This window comes from Typopeltis vanoorti, chromosome 11 (assembly GCF_054136105.1).
Source record: "Typopeltis vanoorti isolate ZY-2024b chromosome 11, IOZ_Tvanoo_1.0, whole genome shotgun sequence".
Classification (NCBI taxonomy): Eukaryota; Metazoa; Arthropoda; class Arachnida; order Uropygi; family Thelyphonidae; genus Typopeltis; species Typopeltis vanoorti.
The window spans coordinates 96,771,844-96,798,091 of record NC_143559.1 but is presented as its reverse complement, the minus strand read 5'-3'; the positions used below and the strand labels follow the sequence as shown (position 1 = coordinate 96,798,091).

The following is a 26,248-nucleotide window of genomic DNA, read 5'->3' as shown; positions in this document are numbered from 1 at the left end:
TTCAGTAACTGTGCTTGAAGAAAAATAAATAATTAATTAAATAAACCGTAACCATACCGATAGATATCAGTTTAGTTAAGTAGAAACCGGCTAACTCATAAAAAGTCTTTTCTAACTCTTCTCCTACCACTACCTTCTTACCTTCCACAACATATTCAAAACAAAGTCTAATGGCTACTAATTCTCGCTTTTGAACTTAAGAAGTAACTATTTCTGTCTTGATTGCTTCTTATTTGGTTTATGAGAATTTTGAATGAAATAAGCCGTAAGAAAATAAAACATCATTGTTTTAAGGTGGAGTTAGAAAATGATATTTGAAATGAGTCTCCATCTATTTTGTTTAATTGCTTTATATTCCAATGAGCGTCAATTTACATCTCTGGCGTTTCTGAATGCCGCGTTTTAATTGTTGCTTATCTCAATATTGCGTGACTTCGTTTAACTGCGAGGCTTTTAAACTTTAACTCTTAACCCCCCCCCCTTCCACCACACATACACACACACACTACTGCCACGTGATTCGATTGTTTAACAGAAATCTTAGCTCACCAGCTGTTGCGCAATTGTTCATATTAATGACCTACACAGCAGATTAGCGTGCGAGTTAAAATACTCCTTGGAATTTCAAGCTTTACATTCATTAATTCATGTCAACCACACACACACATTTACAAAAATAAAACCATAAATATTCTAATCAATAAATCTTGGCTTTATCCTTATATTTGTGTCTCCCACATCTTTTCACAATGCTGACTCTCCTCAAAAAATTTTTTTCTAGTATAGTTATAGTCGGCTGATCTATTGGCTCATCCGTCAAGAGGAGGCGAATCGCATTCCTAAATTAGTTTTGATTCACAAGAAGTCATTGTTAAGTGTAAAAGAAACGTGAAAACAGAAATTGGGACACACATCCTATGTTGTTCCAAAAGAAACCCTTAAACCTAAACAGAGACGAAAGGCCTGTTTAAAATAAGATACTCACCATGACATAATGTCGCTGCATCTCGGTCTTTTCACTCGCCAGCTTCTCACACTCCAACTTGAGGCTGTAAGTGGAAAAGAAAACATCAAACAAACATACGGGAAAAAAAAAGCATCCGCTGAAAGAGAGATTTAAGTTTAGTCCCCCCCCACGTGTTTGGTTTTTTTTTTTTTGATAACTCCTCCCACATAGATTTGCTTAAAATAAAACTTTTAGTGCTGAAATAGTCATTTGTTTTAGTCGAGAGGACACATAGGAAGTAGGAAAAACATCGACGATTATAAAGGCATCAATTTGTGGTTGTTTTATTTTAATGAGTGAACATTTAGCATTATCATTATGCTTTCTTTCTTTTCTTTGAGGGACTTTTGAATGAGGAAAATGCGAGGGCTCACAGAGAAGATGGGCAGCCTTCTGAGGGAATGGTGCAGAACATCAGTGGAGTGGAAGTGAAGGGGGGACATGAAGAGGATAAAGAATGGAAAATTGGTGGGCCCAGACAGGATTCCAGTGGAGGCATGGAAGGCACTGAGGGAAGAAGGAATTGACCTGCTGTGGTACCTATTTATGAAAGTTTGCCAACAAGAAAATATACTGTTGGCAAATATACCCGCGGAATGAAGGAAAAGTACTCTTGTCCCCCATCTACAAGGGTAAAGGGCATGCGCAAGACTAAGAATTACAGAGGAATAAAGTTGATGTCCCACACAATAAAAATCCTAGAAAGGGTTCTTGATGGAAGATTGAGGAAGGAGGTGGAGATTGCAAAGGAACAATTTGGCTTCATGCCTAGTAGATTAACGACAGATGCTATCTTTGGGTTACGGCAGATGATGGAAACAACGAGAACTACACCTGGTGTTTATTGATCTGGAGAAAGCATACGATAGAGTGCCAAGGAAAGAGGTCTGGAGGTGTATGATGGAGAAGAAGGTACCGGAGAAATGTGTCAGGTTGGTGCAGGAGATGTACAGAAATGTGAAGACAAGAGTTCGGACCTGTCTGGGACAGACAGAAAGTTTTCAAGTAACAGTTGGCTTGCATCGAGGGTCAGCATTAAGTCCGTTTCTGTTTAATATTGTGATGGAGGAGGTGAGAGAAGACACGCCTTGGACAATCTTGTATGCAGATGACATTTTGCTGTGTGCGGATTCAAGAGAAGAAATGGCAGCTAAACTGGAAAGACGGAGGAAAGTACTGGAAGAGAGAGGTATGAGACTGAGCAGAAGTAAGACAGAGTATATGTGTTGCAAAGTGGACGGCGGCCAGGAGACAGATCTGGAGTTGGAAGGAAATGTCATCAGGAAGGTGAGAGACTTTAAATACTTAGGTTCAACAGTGGAAGAAGATGGAGGGCTGAGAAGGGAATGGGATGCAGGATACAAGCGGGTTGGAGGAACTGGAGAGAGAGATGGCTGGAGTGCTATGCGATAAGAGGGTACCGATCAATCTGAAAGGCAAAATCTATAGGACAGTAGTGAGGCCAGCTAGGACATATGCTATGGAAACTGTGGCCCTGAGGAAAAATAACATTAGCAGGATGAGAATGCTTAGGTGGATGTGCGGTGTGACCAGAAAGGATTGTCTGAGAAATGACTATGTGAGGAGAATAGTGAAAGTTATGAACTTAGGAGCGAAGATACAGGAAGCAAGGTTGAGATGGTTTGGTCATGTGATGAGGAAGGAGAACGAATATGTGGGAAGAAAGGTCATGTAGATGGATGTGCAAGGAACGAGGAAGCGTGGGCGACCGAAGAAGAGATGAGCTAGTAGAAGAGGACTTGAGGATGAAGAACTTGGATGTGGTGACAGCTCAAGACAGGAGGATGTGAAGGAGACTCGTCATTCACAGCGACCCCACTTAAGTGGGACAAGCTGCAGAAGAAGAAGAAGAAGATTATGCTTTCTTTTTAATATCTATTTTCTGATCTATAGTTTAATTTTGCGTATTAAAGCAGCACAATGGTTTATGAAACTGATCAAATTCTGAACAGGAAGTCACGTGAAGCATGACACAAGAATGAACGTAAATTACACCATTCTCGCGTACGCATGCGTATAAGAAACAAAGGAAAAAGACCAGCAAACAAACTGCGCATTGCAGAGTTTGATTTTATACAGAAATTTCATTCAAAGAGTTACCAAAAAGATTATCAGTACATTTTCTAAATAGTTTAAATTGCATTAAAAGATTAATTTTAGATTGAACAGAAATACGATTCCCTTGACAGTTAAGACACATCGAATACTATTTATTATTGGGCACGGCTGGATAAACATAATGAATACGATTACATGTTCACAAATATCGAGACAGAGAGAGCATGTTTTCAAGTCATTCTTTTCGCCTTCATTCATTCCTTGTAGCAGAGAATTCAAAGAGCTCCTCTGTCTCTATGATTTACTTCTCTTTTAGCCTTTCAAACTGCTGCTGCCGATTGCCTAAGGATTCTATTTGCTTCCGGTCTTCTCTTAACGCGGTTAGATATTAAAGTTTGTACACATCAGTAGGAAAGTTTAATCGCTGGGGAAATGGTTAATTTTCAATACTTCCCGTCTATTTGATTTATTACTTCGTTACTCTTTGTTATACATCCTTTTCGCAAATATTTAGACCTTTCATTTCGAAAGGAAGTCTACACGCAGTCTGGCGAGTGCTAGAGACTACAGGGAATTGAGGTCTCACTTTGGGGGTTTCGCTCCTTTGACAACTAAATAAACCTCAACATTCCTTAAGGGACTTTCTCGGTCTTAATCAAGTCGACTATTCCTCGTGTTCATTAACATCGAAACTTAATTTGCGGGGAAGATATTACTGTGGTTTTCGTTCAATATTTTTATAGGTGGTTCGTCCTAATTACAAGATTGAGAATTTCGATATTTTGTCGTATATGTTTTCGTATATGTTTTTTTTCTCCTTTTTTTTGGGTGTGATGTAAAATGAAACTTTATATTGCACTGTGAACTGTTTCATAAGCGGGTACGTGCACGTGACCAAGGACACGATAACGTATGTGGACATTGCTCACTTTACTAAGTTGATAAAGATCATCTCGCATCACCCCATCGATCAGAGGGCTCTTGTTGAACTACAAGCTATCTTGACACGACAATTACACCCGAGAATATTAAATTTCGAATTTAACAAGCAGTTCAAAAATGATCCTAGGTTGCTAATGTTTATCATTAATAAATTTAAAAATTACCACTCACACAATCTCCGTTCAGATATAAGTCACAAGAAGAACAAATAGCCTTACAGCATTAAATTAAACGCTATTTAACTTTGAAAACACAAAAATGAAAAAAGGTGTATGAATATATTTAAACTAAAAAAAAAAAATTTTCTAGCTATAAACATAAAGTATATTTTGTTAGGTATATATTATAAAATTCAAAAGTTATGTTTATTCTGTTATCAATATTTTTGAATAAATTTAAAATAAGAATGAAACACCTTAAATAAATATGTTAAATCGTTTAGATAATGCTTAACATAAGACCTCATCTGTTTACTTTCTGAACAGATGGTGTGCGTCAATCGAGCAGTTTAAACAGAAATATTATGCATTCAAAGATTTTAGTACTAAGATACCCAGTAGGGAGATCCGATGATTATTGTGATCTTGTCTTAACATACCATTTGTACAAAATGCCATTCACAGCCACGACCACACGCGTAATCCTTCGGAAGACTTAGTTTTAAAAAAAAAAAAAAAAAAAAAAAAAAAAACCGTCGATTTCATTTCTCTCGACTTTGTTTAAAAACCTTTATTTTCTGTGATATTTTATGCATTAATTATAATATATAATGATAATATTGATAAATTCTTTGAAAGAATTTAGATTTTAAAACTTAAAATCTTTGTTTTTCTTTCTATTCCTCAATGGTCACAATGCCTCCGCTTTTCTTGAACCCCATAAGGAAATTATATGCTGTGGATGTTTTTAATACTGTTGTTACATTGCTTTCAGTACGTTCAACATATACTGAGTTCAATGACTTTTCAGTTTACGACAAACATAGAATGATTAACGGTGTTTTTTTAAATGAGCCCAAAACATTATTAGCTACTATACAGCAAACTAAATCCGAATAATTTTATTGTTCTTTTAAGGCATGTGCAGTCCTAATTTTTAGCCAGAGCTGCCTCATCAGCATCACAAAAAAATCAGTCTGGTTACTTTATTATTTCGTCTTTTTTTGAACGAATTGTTTTCTCTTGAACCACTCTGACAAACAATGGATTCATATTATTATATTAATTGTTGAAATAAGGATAATTTGTATTTCCCAGTATATTTTACTAGGTGGGAAACTCCTCACACACAACACCTGTTGCTAGCTTAATCTACTAGCTGTAGAAACAACTTGATTGTAGCGCACGCTTTCGATAGTTTGTGTAAGCTAAGTATTTTAAGCTAGTAAAGCGAGGAATGCGTATTAACTTGTGGTTGTCAGCTTTTCGTGTTATTTCTTTGTAAATTTGATACAGATAATTGATTTTCTTCATTTATCTTGTACTGTCGAGTGCAATTACAGATAGGTCAGGTTTTAAATGCAGGACGACCGTGCCAGGTGTCATCTGGATGAAGACTGCCTTTGTTTACGAAACCGAAAATATCGGAATTTTTGGTGGAGCAAATACACACAATCAAAGCATGAAATGGTACACAGGATAAGAAATGCAACTTCTAATGATTGCAGAAGTAGTAACGAAGAAATCTGTAAAAGAAGGCGTATCAAACAGGGAACATTTAAAACTCCACTCACTATCTCAAATAATTTCGTGCCATAACCTCCCCCCCCCGCTTTTTCATCCAACACATTCAAGTAAGATGGTTCTGTGATATTTACTACATACTGTAAATAAAGGAGGGACTAAAGTTAGAGAGAAAAAATATGATAAAAAGTAAAGAAAAGATGCCAAAAGCAAAGTTAGATCGATAAATCATACAAATACTAAAAAACAAACACGCAAGAACTTCAAGAAAGGATTGATAAAAAAAAGAAAGAAGAAAAAAAAAGAAAAATATGACAATCAAAAAAAAAGTGAAGGATCTTTTCCCAGCCACTTGAGATTAGAGTGATGTATGATGATGACATGGATGACCTAAACCTCCAATATATCCAATGGTCCAAATGAAATTTGTATGTTTCGTGAAAAATTCAGAAGACTCACAAAGAACTTTAGGTCTGGAGTATCCATTGCTTCAGTTCGATGCATGCTGATCATGGGACAGTCGAAAAGATGGACACCTTTTGGGGTGTACTGTATATTTTGCCTACATTAGTAAATTACTTTGATTTCGAGAATAGCGTTTAATCTTCTTGTATTCTAGTATTCTATATCACATTTATGATATTTTTTAATGTTTATATAATATAAAATACATCAATGTATACTGATCAAAATATCATAATTAGAATCAAGTTGGTTATGTATTAAAATAAATAAAATTATAACTTTTAAGTGTGCTTGTATTTCCCCAATCTCTTCTGAATCATATCGTTTGTCTTTCTTTCTTCAGATGAATTAGACATCTGAAGAAAGAAAGAAAAAACGATATTTTATGCAAGAAAACTCTATTGCATAAAAGAAAAACTACGGCTGACATTCCCTTTCCTGAAAAAAAAAAAAAAAAGAAAAAAGAAAAGTGGCACATAACGAGGATATGCATGAAACACTACTGGTGTAAGCTATTTAGTCTGTTTATTGTCACATAAATAGAAAGGGAGTTTGTATGGGAAAACATTCGCTATTAATCATTGCAATCAAATGCCGATCTCTACCTGGTAGGCTTTAACGCATGTCCCATTCTACAGATTCTGACAATATTTATAGGATCGTCTTTCTGTATTGCCATTTACGTCAAAAGGTATCCCCCCTCTTCACTAGGGATGGTAACATCTGGTGGACGTGAGCGACCCTTTTTTTTATTAGATATAAAAATAAAAACAAATCTCAACCACTAAAGTAATCCTAGTGCGACCTCAATTCATTGCGGTAACAATAAAAATTTATTCTTGGGAGTTCCACTAGGTGGCGCTGAAGTAGCCACAGAGGGAATGAGTATTCTTAAATGAATAAATAATATAGCTCTGGCAATTCGGTACTTGCAGGCTTCCTGTTAAGTGCTTTCCACCACCACAACTGCCGCACCCCACCCCACCCCACCCCACCCAAGTCCCATCCTGCCCTAGTTGTAGCAAGCAGAGCACGTGTTTTTACCTGCTCAAATGTCAAAAGACATTTGGTTGCCGTATCCGTACGTGAAAGGTCGCTGTCTCGTTATCGGAGCGATTCTTTCCGTGTAGAACGACGTGCCAATGAGACGGGTAATCAATTATTAAAAAAGGGAGAACTAAGAGCAGAACGTGAGGGGTGGACGTTTGAGTCACATGACAATATAGGATAGTCTTTGCTCCTACCCTTAGGCGAAGCAGGGAAAGCAATGAGGGGGGTAGCGGGGATTATCCCTGGTTCCCACCATATTCAACCTTATGCATAACCGCGAGCCTTTTATTCTTTCTCATTTCTTCCCCATCCCCCCCCCCTCAATATACCCCACGTGACAGATCCGCCAAGTACCCTGATGCCAGTGTTGCATATCTCCTTGAGGGTTAGAGTCAGGTTTCACGTTAACCTGAGTTTCGTTCCCAGCCATCAGGGAATGTCACGCAGATGGAAGAAATCGCTCGTCCCAGAAGGCTGGGGAAAAAAAAAAGAAAAAAAGTCCGACAAAGGCAACACGGATGAACCATACGTTACTAGCTGACTTTGAGTTGTTTATAGTTCTCACAGTATTACATTCATATATAATATATAATATAACGCGCAACAATGGAGTTATCTCATAACTCAAACTTGCATTTCAGATATTTATTCATCGTGAAAAATGCAATTTCAATTTGTAGCATATTTATATATAAATTACTTATGATATATATAATTTACTGTATTTATTTACTCTTAATTCTCTTTATTAATTTTTTAAAAAAATTCTAAAGAAATATTGTTATTTAAAATTTTTATTTTTAAATTCTCTTAATTAATATATCTTATTTACAAAATTAAATAAAAGACAAGACATATTTTATATTTATATCAATTTATCATAACTAGTTTATGTTTTCTACCTCTATTTTTGTTTTCTTCATTCATTTATCGTACTGTGTTTTTCCACATTTATTATTAATTTTTAAATTTCCTGGAGTTTTTTTTAGTTTATTATTTTATGTAATTATTTTTAAGAACTTAATTTATAGTAGGAATGATCACTTAAAGTTCGACTGCCTTGATTGATTAATGTTTACTATTTGGATAAACTTTGCTGATTTGATACACTTCGTCTAATCTCTCGGTATTTGGTGAATATTAGACAGCTTATGCGTCGATTAATATTTGAAGGCTACGTTTAATTTTCTCAACTTCCTGTCAGACAAATTATTTCCCAATAGTCAGAGAGCATTTCAAAGTCTGTAATTTGTAGAGTTTAAACGACTACTATGGCAGTTGGTATTGACATAGTTTTAATCAATACTGACTAACAAATATCAAATCTCACACAACAAACTTTAAAAAAAAAAAGCCATTATACATGAAATAATTCCATGTGAAATTTATATAAAGAACATTATAGAATAAATATTAAGGTGTTAGAAAATTTATTAAATTTAAATTAAATAATACCAAAAACCTTTTTTACAATAATTAAATTTAATTTAATATTTCATTTAAATAAAAAATTAATAAAATAAATAATTATCATAAGCAATAATTTGCTAATAAGATACTTTATAAATAAGTAAATATAAATAACTGTTAATAAGTAAAATTACTAAATTTATTAAATTAAAATTTGATTTTAATGCTATGAAGATTTTATTCAGAATCAAAAATATTCTGTTGTAGAGTTCTTAAAATAAATTATGTAAATAGCTGATTAATTTAATTGACGAATAAATAAATTAGTAATTACGTATACTATCTATTATAATGTTCATTATTTATTTTATCTTTTTTTTTTTTTTTTTTTTTTAGACAAGGGCACAAGCTTTTTTTTAAGTAGTCATTATTACCAAGATGAACGATGTTTGTTTTAACTCTTTACAATCAGCATATTGTTCATAATGTTCTCCGGTTAATTAAATGCAGTGGAAGACTGTAATAGCTTGCTTTTTAAACATTGCTGTTGAATGAAAAATAAGAAAAATGTTGCTTGTATTCAAGCGATATCTTTCGAATGTACTGCATCTTTTTGCTGATGTATAGATTTTATGGCTGCAAGGTACATTATAAAAACGGAAATCCTTTGTTAAAGAGAACAATACCGGGGCATTGTTCTTATTGGAGACATTAATTTCGGGTTAGTTATCAAGAAGAATACGCAGGTAACAATTAAGGAACTACTTGTTCTATCAAAACCAGTATTTCGAAAATTAAGTTGTAATCAGTAGATATGGACTATTATTAGACAATTGTTAAGGAAGAAGTGTAGAATGAAGCAGAAAAAAAAAAAAGGAATAAAAATAAAAACTGATAGTTTTTACAGAGAACATGATGACGTCACTCGTATGTTACAATGTAACATTTGTTGTAGAGACCTTTTTCGTTTCTATGGCAACCGCAGATTTCTAGCGATGTGTAATATTTAGAGGTTAGTGAAAAGAATCACGCATGCGCAGAAAGTCGATTATTTGCATTTGTATTGGCATCATAGGAAAATGTAAGACGAAAAACTCGAAACGCTATTTTGTGTTAGAAATAAAAATTCATGAAGACGTTATCGCTCTATTTTTTTTAAAGGCTGACAGTGTATTTATGTTAAATGCTGCCGGTTTTTTGTTATCCCCTTTTCATGTTTATCTATTTAATAGTCACTCATAGCATAAAATTTCTTATAGAAGAGTTGGCGTGTTAAGCCTAAAGTAGAAAACAAGAACAAAATAGTAAAAAAAAAAAAGGGGGAAAAAAAAGAAATAAAAGGAAGCGTATAAAGTTGTAAGAAAAGATGGTGTTTATTTCAAAACGTCTTCTTTATTCTTGAATACAAGTTTAGGTTGGCTAAATAATCTCAGTTCCGATCTGCCACTGCAAAGACTGCGAGAAGAACACAGACATGGTTTTCGTTTGAACAAAGATAAATACTTTATGTAGCTGAGGATAAACAGAGACAACCAGCTTTGAATTTGCCATCGCATTTTTCTTCATCTTGTGCTCCCTGTGTGGACGTGAGTAGGGAATTGAGTACGTGACACTAGACGTGTTCCAAGTTAGGTATATAGGAGATTTTGATTGGTTGTTTTTATGTTTTATTTAAATATGATTTAAAGAAACAAATTACAGGTTTAAATTAGAAGCGTTTTATAGAATTTGTTGAAGAACATTCTAGAGCTATGATAAGAAGACTTTTTAATGGTTTATTTAATATATGTCGGTAGATAAGAGCAACATTCGCACAATCTCGAAATCTTTGAGAAAATGTGAGACTTCTGTTTAATCTAGTTATATAATTTTTATTGTAACTCCAAGATACAATAAAACTACAGCATAAACAACAATAATGACCTAAATATACTATATTCATTTTCAACAAAACCACATATAAATCTTTAAGCGTACTTCAGTTTTAGTTTTTATTAATTAATTTTATTTTTTGTGACGCCACCTACGAGAGGTTGTAAACCTATGGGTAGGCTAAGGATTTTTTTTCCTGCTTATATTAATGTTTTGTACGTTTTTTTTTTTTTTTTTTATTAATTTCTTACTTGGTCTGCTCTAGAGACTATGAAACTTTTTTTAAAGACACGTCATGCCTCCAGTAAGGAGGTGGTAGTTTTACATCGGGCAGATGAAATTTGTTCACCACTTAAAGACAGACAAATACCCATGACGACAGCTGGATTCGAACCTGAAACCTGCTGGAGAGCGGATACGCTAACCACTCGACCAATCATTTATTTAAAAATGAAATTTTTAAATAATTTTCTAAATTTTAAAATAAAAAATAAATAAAATAAAATAGAGCGATGATGATTTCTTCAAATCATCATTACTCTTTCCTTCACTTTTAGGTATTACGGAGTAGATCATCTGAGGTAGACGTTTCACTCGAAGGTGGAGAGATTGGGAGTAAAGAAACTGAAATAAAGTCGTTCTTTATATCAATTATTCCTACATACAATGTCACATAATTGGTTGATTTAGATAGTTTTAACGTATTATCTCCCCTCCCTCCTTTAGAATTTTAACCAGCTTAATAATAATTAATTTTAAATGTATCGCGTTCATATTAATTTTATTGTTGCCATTTTGAATCACGCGGCCCGTATATTTGGTTAGTGAGGTGTCGGCGTGTTAACTAGGTGAAAATGAAAGAACAAAATGTTGTCTTTCAAACACGTCATCACGCAGAGAAATTCTTCTCTCAGCCAACTACAGGATAAAAATAAAAAAAAAAATGCAAGGAGTACCTCACGTTCGCTCACAGTCACGTTGAATCATTGTTAGTTTGTCTTCAGTAAACCTTTCGCGGTCTCCTAGGCACAGCCCATTATTTGTGGTTTTCTTTAATGGTCTAGGCTAGAGAAATTGTAACAGCCAAGTGTGATAGATGGAGTTACCAGGCTCAACTACTCCGTGTAGGATTTACTGGCAGTGCAGCTACTACAATTAGAACATTTCCAACACGTAGCTTTCGATAAATTCAACCCAACTGACACACTTCTTGACCATAATCAACAGAAAGTGACATTGTTTTTGCCTTCAGCAAATAATGACGGATGACAGTGACACGGAAAAGTGAGAACTGCTTTCTTTCATTAAGATCTTGGCAAAGAGTGCTCAACTCATCTTGTAACACATAAATGTCCGGTGTTCAATAAAAGTATTAGATCTTTCATCGGATATGGAAGGTATAGTGCTTCTGTCCGTATAAATTACACGTTAACTGACGACTCGTTGATTCTATGGGGTAATAACTCTTATAGATCATATAGTACCAGCTGTGACGAATTAGAAAAATACTATATTTAAAAAAATATATATTCAAGCTTTTGATAATATACGAATAGGTAACATGCAGTATGCGTAGAGAATCCCTTCAAAGCAAAACATACTTTGAATTGTAGACGGATTTTTACACATCGTACTAATTTTGTTCTTTGTACATTATTAATTCCTGGACTGCCATTAAAATGATTAATATGAATTGAGTAGGCTTTAAAAATTTTAATATTCAGAAAAGTGGAAAAAAAAATTAGGAGATGAAAAATCATCTACCGCCTGAAATATATTTTAAGTTCTATAGGTAGATGAGTCACAATTAGTTCCTGCCATGATTTCTAATTGGTAAAAAAAGTAAGCTGATTGACTCTAGTTTCTCCAAAACTCAATCCTAAATCATTTCTCAGAAAATGAATTTCTCTCCAAGCAGACGTTCTATTTTTTTTTTTTTTTAATGCGATTCCCATTCATATAACATTGTAAATCTGTAGTACATTTTTATGTTAGCGCCGTAAGGATGCAAACCATTGGTAGTTTAGAAACAGTGCTCTAAAGACCAAAGTGGAATTTTTGTAAAGTCAATATGCAGGTAGGATAATCTCACGCCGAGCGAGAAAATTCACCTACTTACCACCTAAAGATGATCCCAACTATCCATGTCCACCATAGAATTCAAACTCGCACCCTGTTGATTGGAGAGAAAATATGCTATCTACTTGGACAACTAGGCCAGCGAATTAAGGAGATATTCCTTATTTGGATAACAACAGCTTTAAGCGTGTTCTTGCATAATGGTAAGTTATTCATCATCCGAAAAACTAAATTTTTCCTCCTCCTCCAAATGCTATTTTTCAGACTTACGTTCTATAAATCCAGAATCTTTACAGAAATATCATTCTCTTATTTCAGAGTTTAGTTTAGTTTCTTGGAATTACAATTGAATTAACTAACGATATGAGACTATTACATTACACATGAATGTGTGTTCTCCGGCTGGTTTGCCAGTTAGCAGAATGAAAAACCCAACTTTCCGAAAGAAATACCACACACACACACACACATATATATATATATTGAGACTTTTCTATAAAGCGTGATAACTCACTTCCCTAGAGTGTCTTCCCGTGTGGTGGCCGGGATAAGAATAGCCCCAATGTAGCTCATGCATGTCGTACGAGGCGACTAAAATGGGTATCGTGGGAGGATAATGGATAGCAATGCCGTACCCAATGAAGTTCTAACTGAGGCTCGACTATTGCTGTTACCCTCTTGCCATGATCAGACCTTTATATAGCTCAATACCACCCTATCCTTCACTGTCCTCTTCAGATAACAGGGAATATGAAAAGCCTTCTTGCTTCGCCCATCTAGCCAGTCCTTTTAAGGACTTTAAGGACCCTAGAGTGTTCAACTTTACTGGCAAAGATAATTATTTAGTAAGTCTGCACACGGTTAAAATTTCTGTAACTTATATTTATTAATAATATTATTGAATAGTTAGCTCTGATAACAATTGACGAGAAGATGATGCCGAAAGAGTGAAAGAAATATATCAATATTTAAAAGATCTCATTTGCAAGAAATTTTACTGCAGATATTTCTATAGCAGTTGAAATTTCTGAGCAATTTTATCAAATATCTCTTAAATGTCTCAGTTTACTAGATATTTGTTTAAGAGATAAGTTTTATCTGAGAAATTAAATATATTTAGTAAACCCTAACCATTATTAACTCTAGAAATAATTTTCCATTCTACAATTCCATAAAATTATATTATTAATTTATAGAGATAAAACTGAATGAGACGAGACAATAACAAGATCAATATTTATTTACGATTACTGTTAAGCATTGATAAACTATTATATCATCATTATCATAAAATGAAATATGCAATTAGTTCGTATAAGAAATTTTTGATTGACCTTAACGAAATAAATAAATATATATTTAAAAAAAATTATTAGCTTTTTTGTCAGTATTTTTCCATTTAATTTTTTTTTGAGAAACAAATGAAATCAGAGGGATGTCTATATTGAGATTTGTGAGATGCGACATATAAAAGAAAAGAAAGAAATGCATTGCACAGGTTTATATTGCTCGAAATTGCGACTGAAGCAGCTAAGGCGATGAGACCAGTATATCATGTCTGTTTCTTCATCATCATTGGTTGAAAAAAAATCTTATAAAGGCTTCTTCCTTTCTAGAAGGATCCGAAATTAGTTGTTTCCAACTGAAGAATATTGTTTATATCTATCGAGTTATGGCGACTCCTGTTGTGTATTGAATACTGAGAGAGAACACAAAACACCAAACTTGAAGTTTAACTGTAAGGTATTAGGCTTAATAATCGAAATAAAATTGATGTTCTTAATAATTTTCATATTTCTTATTTATATTTAAATTGATTATTATTTTAAAAATAATAAGATTATTAGATTAATAATACAATAAAATTTGATAAAAATAATTATTTTAGAATTTAAAATTAACTGGCGATGGTTTATTATAAGAACAAGTAGTAAAGTTCAGCAAATTGTAAGATTAATTAAACGGAATATAGTTATAGGAGAAAGGAAGTTATGATGCTCTTCTATAAGTTCTTTTAATGGATTTTGAATGAAAATCAAGGTAATTGGATTTAAGTTATTCAGAAGAGTAATTGTAACATGATAGAAGATCTGTTCGCTAACATAATCTGAAAATTCGTCACTAATAAAAGACAAAGATAAGATTTAATTGAAGTTTATAAGGGTGGTTCAGGACATAAAAGACAGATAGTTGGCGTTTGTGTGAAATTATACTTTACTAGCGGGCAAAATAAAAAGATAGAGTTAAATACATCAAGCTCATGTTTACTGTTATGGTTGAAGATATGTAGAACTATCTTTACCAGCAATATACAGAGAGTGAATTTATGCAAGTTTAAGAAATAATGAGATACTTATTAAAGCTGGAAGGATAATTAAAATTTATATATATATAGTGATTATCTTAGTGATAAACTTTGAACAGTATCATTATGTGTTTATTGTAAATAATAATAGTAAAAAAGTTAAAATGCAAACAAGGAGATGAAAGAATGAGGAAAAAGTTGAGTTAGGATTGAATATACGCACAATTATCTACGTGCGATTGTGGTTTAATTTAATTTAGCTAAACTATTTTTCGGCTTCTATTTCCTATAAGGGAAGTAATCCCAACCATCACCTCTGCATCTACTAGCTTAAGAAATTTAACTGAACAATACTAGTAGTTATACAGCTTGAAAAGCTATCCACACTTCAAATAAGCTTATTGTATCATAAAAGACCCTCCATAGCTCATTTGCTAACAACAGCGCCCTTGATTTTAAATTTCAAAAGATCCAGTATATTTCATTCTTGGACGAAAAAAAAATCATAGCAGTAATTAGGTTTCTATAAAGACAAGCCGTTTAACATGTTAAGGCGAGATATATTATATTATAAATATTTTTGGCAACAGCTGACAATCAGATTTTATATAACTTATCCATAAAGAGTTTAAGAGAATTATTAGCAAAAGATAACAGTTTCAATCCAGATTATGGTAATATTTATATCATTTGATATTAAACATTGTGTTGAGATTTAAAGATTACATCTTGAAGATAAATTATGTGTCTTTCAAAGATTATTTAGATTATAAGCAAAAAAAAAACGTAAAAAAACTTTTTTTTTGGCTTATAATCTTTTATAATTTTTTTTTTTTTTTTTAATATCTCGATCAATACTCCATTGGGAGTATCGCTCGAGATATCAAATCAAAGATAAACGAAAAATGCTCTCGAATTTAACCTATTATCGATATTGGGTCATGTTGTACCATCATTTTTTATTTTGGTTTAACCAATAAGAATACAATTTGGTCGGCTAAATCCCAAATTGCCAGCCCATCCTTGTTCGTTCAGTATCCAAGTAGATACCCAACAGGATGCACCCACGAGAAGGTGAGGATTGGACATTAGGTCAGAAGTCCTGGTCGGTTCTCCGCATTCTTTTAAAGGCTACGTGGAGGTCTCCTCTCAGTTATACAGCTTTGACCCTTAAGCACCCCATAATAAATTTATGGGGTGCTTAAGGGTCAAAACAAGTGTTCTCTGCCATGTTGGCAGGAAAACGACTCAGAGGAAGACCAAGATATAGGTGGATTGATACGGTACAAAGTGGCTTAGACAATAGAAATATAAGATCTGATAATGTTCGAGTCTTGACAAGTAACAGACTGATTTGGAGGAAAATTGTAGATAGGAAGTTAGTAATGATGTAATTTTTTTCATGTAGTACTATCATATCCTGTACACCCCTTGAGGGTACATGGCAGAAATTTGATGATGATGATGATGATCGATATCGGGATAATAAACTTACTGAAGGAATCAAGTTGTATCTCGATTAAGTTGAAAGTAGGAGAGGAACAAACAGAGCACTACAGTGGATCTTTCCTGACTTTCTCCGAAACAAGTCGAGGGATTCAGGGATTGAATGACATCTTTACTTTCGTGTAGTTTAATTAATTTTTTAATGTTTGCAAGTAGAGAAACTGTTCACATCTGGTAACTGCATCCAGATGGCACTAGTAAAATTGCAAAACACCCCACAGCTGTAGAAAAAAACTTGTTTATTCTTCCGACCTAACACACCTGATCTGAACTTGAAGTATATTTTAATAAGGGAGAAAAAATGTCCATAAATTTATGTTATAATTTTAAGCAATTTTAATAATATTCAATACCATAATAATGGATCAGCATATGCAAATATTCACAAGATGTTCATGAAATAGTGTTAATACTTTCAGGAATCTGCTAATCGAAACACTCATCGAACACAAATTTAATTCATATTGAGGGTTATCAAACTGAACAAAATTTATGATGATCCTAACTATTTATTGTAAAATTAAACAAAAAGGAAAGCTATTTCGGCAATTGAGCAGTCCATTTATCACAATTAAGCTTAACGAGATATTTTTTTTTTTAGATAGATGGGTGAAGCAAGAATGCTTTTCATATTCCCCGTTATCTGTAGAAGAAAATGTATGGATAAGGTGTTATTGAGCTATAGGCTCTAGTCATGGCGTGCAATAGCCAAGCCTCAGTTAAATTTTCTTTGCCTACAACATTGCCATCTATTACCTTCTTGAATTGAAATGGTAATACGGTCTCTACTTAACGAGACATAATGATTACTGTGATTTTCTATATATATTAATACATATAATAATTATTATGGTTTCTTATCATTACTTGGCATTACTAATTAGTATACTTATATTATTATATGCAATATACATTTTTCAAGAAATAATTTTCAAATTATTATAATTATTATCAATATAATATATTATCAATATTAATAATCATTAAATCATTCATAAAATAAAGAGTTCAAATATTATTAACAGCTCTGCTAATAATTTTTTGGTATAAACGCAAGATTTCCGTTACGGTAAACAAGCAGTTTCCTATTTAGAATTTACCCAACCTTTAACTTTCTCATGTACATTTGTGGGTGGGGAATGAATATTCTTTCTTATTCAAGTGTTTATATCCCAAATGTAATGAAACAAAGCAAAGTTACGCCCTTTTCATTTGCCTCCACACAAAGACAAGCGTACTCAATAACTAGTTTGAGCTTCATTCAAACCGAATGCGATTCCATTAGCCTGAGAAAATGCGTTTCTTTTTCTACACACAACCTTTTTTTTTCTGTCAACGAAATCATGTACACAGACCATAAAGAAAATAAAGTAATTTCATTGTGTGTGAGAAAGAAAGGATGTTGGTTTCTAAAAATTAAATTACATAAAAAATATATAAAAAAAATCTTTTCGAAGCAACGAACCTCTCACCCCAAAAATGTCGTTTGCAGTTGCAAAACATCAAGCGAAGTTTGTAGACTGATAAGACTCCAGAACAAGTTTATGAAACAATGGTTCAAGGATAGTATAACACGCACGCCTTATAATTTCGTATTTTCACCTAAAACAATTATGTGGAAACTAGGAAAGAGAATTGATATACACAGAATTATTAAAAACTGTCTACATTCAGTGTGAATATATCAAGATTGCTTTAATAATTCTATGTAACAAAATATTTGCGTCAAGCATACGTAAACAAGCATTTATATCGTTGCTACTAAATTATCCGATAAATTTTAAAATTTATTAAATTAGAAAAATAAATTATAAATATTATTGCATATAAATAAATATATAAAAACTAATAAAATATTTTAATAATTTTAAAAAATAATTAAAATTACGAATAAGTTATAATACACCATTTAAAAATTGTAAAGCGTATTTTATATCTAAGAATATACACAAGATTTTTGTTGTGGGCGGAGGGGAGAATCAATCGACCGTGAGATGCGGTGATTGATTCATTCAATCCAATACCCTTGGAGGGTAATGGATGGCAGTGCTGTAGCCTATGAAGTTCTAACTGAGGCTCGGCTATTGCTGTTACCCTCCGGCCATGATCAGATCAGAGCTTTTTGTTGTGTATGTTAATTTAATATGCCTGTATAACATCAAAATGGGGGATATGTTGTTAATTAAAGTGAAAAATGAGATACATACATTGCACTGCTTGTTTAATTGTGATGGCAAATCTCATATTTTTTAAATTATGAAGTATGCTCTTACCTGTGGTACTGTGCCTGTAGAAAACTAAATTCTTCTTTTATGCGATCACAAGTCTCCACGACCGTAAATTTGAATGGTTGCCCAGCTTGAGGAGGTGGACCCTGAAACAGAACATACTTCAGCTTCATTTAAAAATAAAGTAAATGGCTACATTTATTTTATAATTTCACTACCTAATGTTGCACAGATTATCGCTTGTTAAAGTGACTTTGAATTAGCCACTACTACGTTAGTTCCGAGTACTTCAATATAATCCGCGTCGTGACGATGTCTGACAGCCACATAAATTTGACTTTATTGCTTCTCCTAGACATAAAGCATTACCTAAATATTACCGAACGGAACGAACAGTGAAGACTTCATTCACGTCCTGGCATCGCTTTCGAAAACATCCATTGAATATATGTTGTTTGCATAACAATTTAATTTTTCGTTTATCATAGATAATTTGGTCCTGGCGCATTTATTGTGAGAATGGAGACAGGAATATCTCAGCCTATTACTTTTCGCCTGATGTAATTTCTTATGTATTAAGAAGGCTACTAAATATGAGCTCTTTTTCATACATCTTTAGCTCTGTCTGGCTGCATATCTCTTTTCGTTTCTTTTGTGTTAACTAGTGTTCATTCTGCTGAATTCTTTTCTATTTCTCTCTCTATATATATATATTAGCGTTAACTACATACGGAAATGAAAAAGTCTTCCAAGTTGATATTCCAGTAGTATTATATTATATTATATTTCACCAGTATTATATTATATCGTTGTACACTAGTCCTTATAAGGACTGGCTTAAAGGGGCGAAGCAAGAATGCTTTTTATCTTCCCCGTTATCTGTAGAGGACAGTGTAGGGATAAGGTGTTATTGAGCTATATACAAATACAAAGCTCTGATCATGGCAGGAGGGTAACAGCAATAGCCGAGCCTCAGTTAGAACTTCCTTGGCTACAGCATTGCCATCCATTACCCTCCAAGGGTATTGGATTGAATGAATCAATCCGTTGTTGCACACTAGTTCTTAAAAGAACTGGGCGATGGACTGAATCCTTGACTCTTTATCCCGTCATCTGAATGAAGAGACTCTGTGTAGATGGAGTGTTATCCAGCTAAAAGCTCCAGTCATGGCTGGGTAACGGGCAATAAATAGCCGAGCCTCGGTTAAAACTTCATTGGCTACAGCATTGCCATTCGTTAACCTGGAAGTCCTAAAAAGGACTTAACTTCCAAGCCTCTCTACACCTTATACACTAGTCCTTATAAGGACTGGCTTAAAGGGGCGAAGCAATAATGCTTTTCATATTCCCCGTTATCTGTAGAGGACAGTGTAGGGATAAGGTGCTATTGAGCTATTAAAGCTCTGATCATGGCAAGAGGGTAACAGCAATAGCCGAGCCTCAGTTAGAACTTCATTGGCTACAGCATTGCCATCCATTACCCTCCAAGGGTATTGGATTGAATGAATCATTCGATCCGATTCTTGTATTCTTGTACACTAGTTCTTATAAGAACTGGGCGATGGACTGAGTCCTTGACTCTTTATCCCGTCATCTGAATGAAGAAAATCTGTGTGGATGGAGTGTTATTGAGCTAAAAAGCTCTTGTCATGGCTGGGTAACGGCAATAGCCGAGCCTCAGTTAAAACTTCATTGGCTACAGCATTACCATTTGTTACCCTGGAAGTCCTAAAAAGGACTTCAAAATCAAATCATCATTCATCTACCTTGTACACTAGTATTATTTTGTACACTAGTATTATTTTTCGCATTTCATATAGCACTATTATTATATTTTGAATAAGGTGTTGGAAAATCTAATAGCTAATTTCTAACCAATATCCGTTTAATTAATCGGCGTTAGTGTCATACAAACGTCTTTGGCTACTTTATCCTTTACTTTATTATTATCTCAAAAAAATATCCAACTTAGAATTCTTTCATTGTGGAATTTCTTTTTCGAACAAAAATTCCTAGTTCAAGTTTTTGCATATGAATAATTTTACTTACAGATTACAGTGTATTCAATTTGATAAAAATAATCCTAATGGATACTTTTGGATTTTGCTAAGGCTTTTGACAGAATGCAGCATGGAAGACTGGTACATAAATCGGAGAATATATGATTGAATTATAAAACCTTAGCGTGGTTTAAGAAGATGGCTGAATGACAAATCAGAAAGCAGTTCTAGTAACTTTGTTTGATAACAATGCCAAAGCATTTTTCATTAATATTGTTAATTAATAGATCTCTGAGTGGTGTTTCTTTCCACTCCACAGTGACAATTTTCTATCAGTAATTTAGGTTAATGTTTATTATTATTATTATTATTATTATTATTATTATTATTATTATTATCGTCGTCATCATCTGGTATTTAAATTTCGGATCCAGTTTTCTATGGTCATCTATTTCTTTGTGATCAAACCATTTTCACAGAATCAAGGCATTCAATGTTTTTAGCATTTATTAAGTGTCTTGACTTTGAAGGAGACATATTGATGCCACGAGATACAATGCAATTACTGATACTTTTTTTTTCTTTTTATTTTCCAGGTTTGGTCCAGTTCTCAAAATGAGTAAACCTTCTTCGCATGCGTGGCTATTTCAACTAGATGAACCTTACTGAAATGTGGTATTTGAAATTCTATTCGAACTATTCTAGTCAAACTATTCTAATTTTTTTTTAGTTCGGCCATTATGGCACAAAGGGAAAAAGAGTGTAGAAGTTATTCATTGCAAGAATTCCGCTTTGGTTACACGAAACTTGATAAAATTTAGAATGTAGACCACAATATATCTTTATGATTCAATTTCTGTTTCAATCTAATCATTTCTATAGGGAAAAATTAACAATCACTTTTTCGCTTGTTATGCTACTTTTCGATGATAACCTATCCACGTTTATACCCCATTAGTACCGTGAATGAGCTAAGAATTAAGATAATGTTGAAACTGCTTTAGAGAACAAGCCAGTGCTCTTTCAAGAGATTACAGATATCTCTAATAAGCTCAGTGGTACCTTTGCTCATTGACAAATGAAAGCTGTCTCTCCTAAACAACAACAAATCTTGGGCATGAGATTAGAACTCGTGTGCCTGAAGATAAACTCGTGCCTTAAACCAATTGGCCACCCTACCTTAGTCATAATACGGTACACATCAAATGACTAGTATGGATTCGCTAGATATAACACAATGAACTCAAACTGACATGATCATTTAAGTTACAATCATCAATGTTCAGGTCTTGAAGAACCAGTTCGACAACTGATTAAACTCTTTTCCTGCTAATATGCATCCTGTTCATACAAATGTGCCAAGGTTGTCAAAATGAGAACAAAGTAAATGAACTAGCTTCCACCAAATTTCTAAAACTTTTTTTTCCCCCGTTCACAATGGCTTAGGTGAGTTAAGGTGTTGTGTTTGAGGAAGTTTTTATTTATTTCGTATGATGATACAACGAGCGTGAGTCCCTTTTAGGGGAAGGTACGGCACCATCTCAATTCCCCCTAATTTTATCAGGGATCGGGACCGGCATAGCTGACGAATCAGGCCTATGGCCGGGTCTTAAGTATTCCTGACTGTAATTTGTGTGTGTTTACTGGGCTGGTTTGCTCTTCTGGGGGATAAAAAACCCGAGTTTCCGGGTGAAAAAACCCTCTACTTCCGTATGAGGCCGGCTAACTCACCTTTCTTCGAAAGAGACCAGATAAAGATTCCGCACGTCACGGACGGGAATCGAACCCGGGTCTTTCCAACCAAAGGGCTTCGTTTATACTGACTGAGCCATGGTAGTTGCTCATTGGTATAAATGACTTTTTGAGGTAGTTGAAGTGAGATAAACATTTCGATATCTTTTCTAAATAAATGTTCATATTCAATGTGCGTCTGGTATTTAATAACCTGGACAGTGTTTCCAATCTTCTTCTTCAATTTCAACTTTTGGAAAACTGCGAATAAATTGTCACTTCACTTGTGACGCTCCTGTCATTGGATCAGTGGTTCTTAACCGATGTTCCAAGGAACACTTATGTTCCGCGAACTGGTTGGTTGCAAGCGTTCCACAGGTGAAAGATATCACGTGACACAGTTCTGAGTGTAATTGGCTACTCTGATCCTAACAACTGAAGACTGCTATTGCAGGATATATTATATTATATCCACGCATTGTTTTTGCACAGAGAATCCGTAGTTTCAAAAACATTACCGGCGATATTAAAACCTGTACTGACCAAGTTGTAAATGTGGTAAACTTCATCAAGTCAAGACCTTTAAAGCGTTTTTAAAAAACTTTTCATATCTATGGAAGCCAAGTACGAATCTTTGTTTTTGCACACTGAAATAATAAGATGGATATCCAGGAGAAAGTGCAATTCCGAATTTACTTAAGAATGAGTTATTAGCTTTTTTTCAAAATGAAGGTACAGATGCTTTTGTAAAATGTCTTCAAAATGACATTTGGTGTGCTAAAATGGCATGTTTAGCCGATGTTTTAAATTATTTAAATAGCGTTAAAACAAGGATCTAAGGAGAAAATGAAAATATTTTGACATCCACTAACAAATTGTCAGCTTTTCAGAAAAAAGTAACTCTTTGGAAAAACTGCATATCATAAAAAATACAATAGATATATTTCTTTCGCTCCATAATAAAAATGTCGAGGGAATTATCTCCATTTTAACAGAACATTTAACAATATTGGAAGAAAAGATTTCAAGTTACTTTCCTTCCTTAAATACACACAATTATGACTGGAGACGAAATCCATTTGGCAGAGATAATACATCGAGTTGTGAATTTTCGTTACAAGAAGAAGAATAAGTAGTTACCTTGTGAACGGATCGTACTCTAAAAATCAAATTCTCTGATATAACTCTTGAAGAATTTTGGATTTTTATCAAAGCATAATGCCCAGCTCTCTCCACAAGGGCAATGAAAATTTTGTAACAGTTTCCAACATCATACTTGTGTGAGCTCGGTTTCTCATTATTAACCAATATAAAAACTAAAAAGCGTGAAAGACTTACTAATATACACAAAGATATGAGGGTAGCTATATCACGTATTAGACCTGATATTGCTGAAACCTGCAAAAGCAGACAAACTCAAGTATTTCATTACAATAAGTTTCATTTTTATAAAAGGCAAATCCATGCATATTTTTATCGTTAGTTTTATGACCCTAATGCTTTTGGTGTTCCCCAAAATTTTTCTTATAATCAAAAGTGTTCCGTGACTTCGAAAAAGTTAAGAACCACTGCATTAGATGATTAAAAAAATAGATTCAAGGAGAGTCAAGTACGTGTGTATTTTTTTAAAATTTTTAAAATTTTTTCATAATTCAATCGAGACTAAATTAAGACGAGATGTCACTTTGCCTTTTCTGGTCATCAACAAACACAAGAATCCAGTCGCTATAAGATATCTGAAATATATCTTCTTCTTAACTAGAATTTGAATTCTCCTAAGTTTTGGATTCTTACTGACTACATCAAGTTACATTGCAAACATAAAATAAGGCCAAGTCATGGATTGGGTTGATTCGGAGCATACCTAACTACTTTGTCCTTTTTTATTTATTCCCAAATTTCGATCTCATTACAATACTAGAACTGAACGAACAAAAACTTTCCCGTGACACACACACACTTATCTGCATCTAATACTTTCCATTTCTTATAGCCTCCTTTACCTGTCTATCTACCCCATAAATCATTTCACGAGACAGACATGAATGTGTTGACAAAATTAATTTAACGATAGTGAACTAATAAGCGATGTATAGTTTTCAGTACAAGATATTTCCAGAAGAATCTAGCGCATATAATGGGAACTGTATAGTTTGAGGGAAAGCATTATCACATCATTGACATCATAAAGAATTTTACTAATAAAGGACAAAATAAAGTCACCTGAACGGAATCTTGCTTTATAGAGAGAGAATGCAATACCGAAACAACTCATGGCAAAGAAGTGCTATTGTAATACACTCTTAGACGCTTTGGTTTTCTATTTAGAAAGTAATGATATCTTTCTTCGTTAATACAGACGAGATACGCTACGGATAGATGGAAAGATAAACATCTCTCTGGTGTCGAGAATTAACCAAGTAAATTTCTTCTGTGAAAGCGGAAAAAAAAAAAAACTGTTTTCTTGCCTATTATATGACATTACAAATAAGCACAGATGAGCAGTTATTTTGTCTCCACAACCAGATATACGTAAGAGTGTGAAGAGTGAAGCATATTTCAGAGGTGACACAAAAGTTACGGCAATTGTGAGCAGTAACTGTACACACACACACACACACACACACACACACACACACACACACACACACACACACACACACATGCTGTCTGCCTATGCAATAGCCGATCAGTGAATTGTGCAGGTGGTTCCGATCTGAAAACACGACCAGCTAAGAGAGGTATTCAGATGTTTGCAGTCTGATCAGTCATTGATCTTAGGAGAAAGAGGGATATACTGTAGGTCGCCTCCCACTGAGCACACACGTGTTCACGTCTGTTTAATGTCGATTGTTTCCTATGTACATCGACACCTGATGATACACTTCCTTCTTCGAAATGATCGCACACCTGTGTTTGTCGTAAACACTTGACTCTTTCTTAAGGGTAATCGGCGTCCCTTTGGCAAATTTACTACGGAACTGTAGCACACGGCGAGTTTCTTTCCCCCCACCATCCCCACCCTCCCTATCATCTCCGAAACATCAAAGCTCACCATTGTCTGGAATAGAATCACCATGTCAAATGGTTCGCAATCATTCTGGATAACGTGTTTTGAACTTTCTTTGGGATTATTTGCCACACCATCCATCAAGTTAAGACAAATAAAACACTTTATTGAAGAGCGTTCATTATTTGATACTTCCCACCGAAGTAATTAAAACATTCTGCTATTACTGTAACTCATTTTATACAAATGGGAACATTTTATGTGGGAGGTGCCTAGGAGTCATGACTCGTCCGCATACTCTTGCTTCTTACGAATTGTGTGTGTGTGTGTGTGAGAGAGAGAGAGAGAGAGAGAGAGAGAGAGAGACGTATATGTATATATATAGCGATAGTTGATTCAAATGGCCAATCAGAGGCGACATCATAATCACCAGAGCCTCTGTAGCTCGGTCGGTATAGACGAAGACCTTTCATCGAAAAGACGTGGGTTCGATTCTCGTCCATGACGTGAGGAACCTTTGTCTGGTTTCTTTCGAAAGGTGAGTTATCTCATACGGAGGTAGGGGTTTTTCACCCGGAAATTCGGGTTTTTCGTTTCGCCACAACAGGCAAACCCTCCCCGTGAACACACGCTGATATAGTTAAAAAATACATATTTAATCCTCTCATTAGGAGGGCTCAACCAGTCCTAAGGAGCGGTCGAGGAACGAGGGAACCCCAAATGAATAAAAAAAAAAAGTACACCCTACTCATCAGAATCTTAGGACACTAAAACAAATAGAGACAATTATCTGAAAAAAAAACTTAATTCTTGGTGGGCCAACATGAACTGTAATACTGATATAAATTCTGCAAACTATAGTTTTTTATGCCGATTTCATACC

The 26,248-nt window shown here is 34.1% G+C and overlaps 1 protein-coding gene across 4 annotated transcripts in view; it reads right to left on the bottom strand.

The window, feature by feature from the left end:
* Nucleotides 1-26,248, bottom strand: part of LOC150101862 (transducin-like enhancer protein 4) — a 271,453-nt gene that overhangs the window by 191,655 nt on the left and 53,550 nt on the right. For all 4 annotated transcript variants that reach the window (XM_090400931.1, XM_090400928.1, XM_090400930.1 and 1 more), the window contains 2 exons: nucleotides 18,670-18,770; nucleotides 986-1,049 (listed from right to left, as the gene is read on the bottom strand). In XM_090400931.1, coding sequence (XP_090257057.1) covers nucleotides 986-1,049; nucleotides 18,670-18,770 — 165 coding nt within the window. The remainder of the gene's footprint in view (nucleotides 1-985; nucleotides 1,050-18,669; nucleotides 18,771-26,248) is intronic.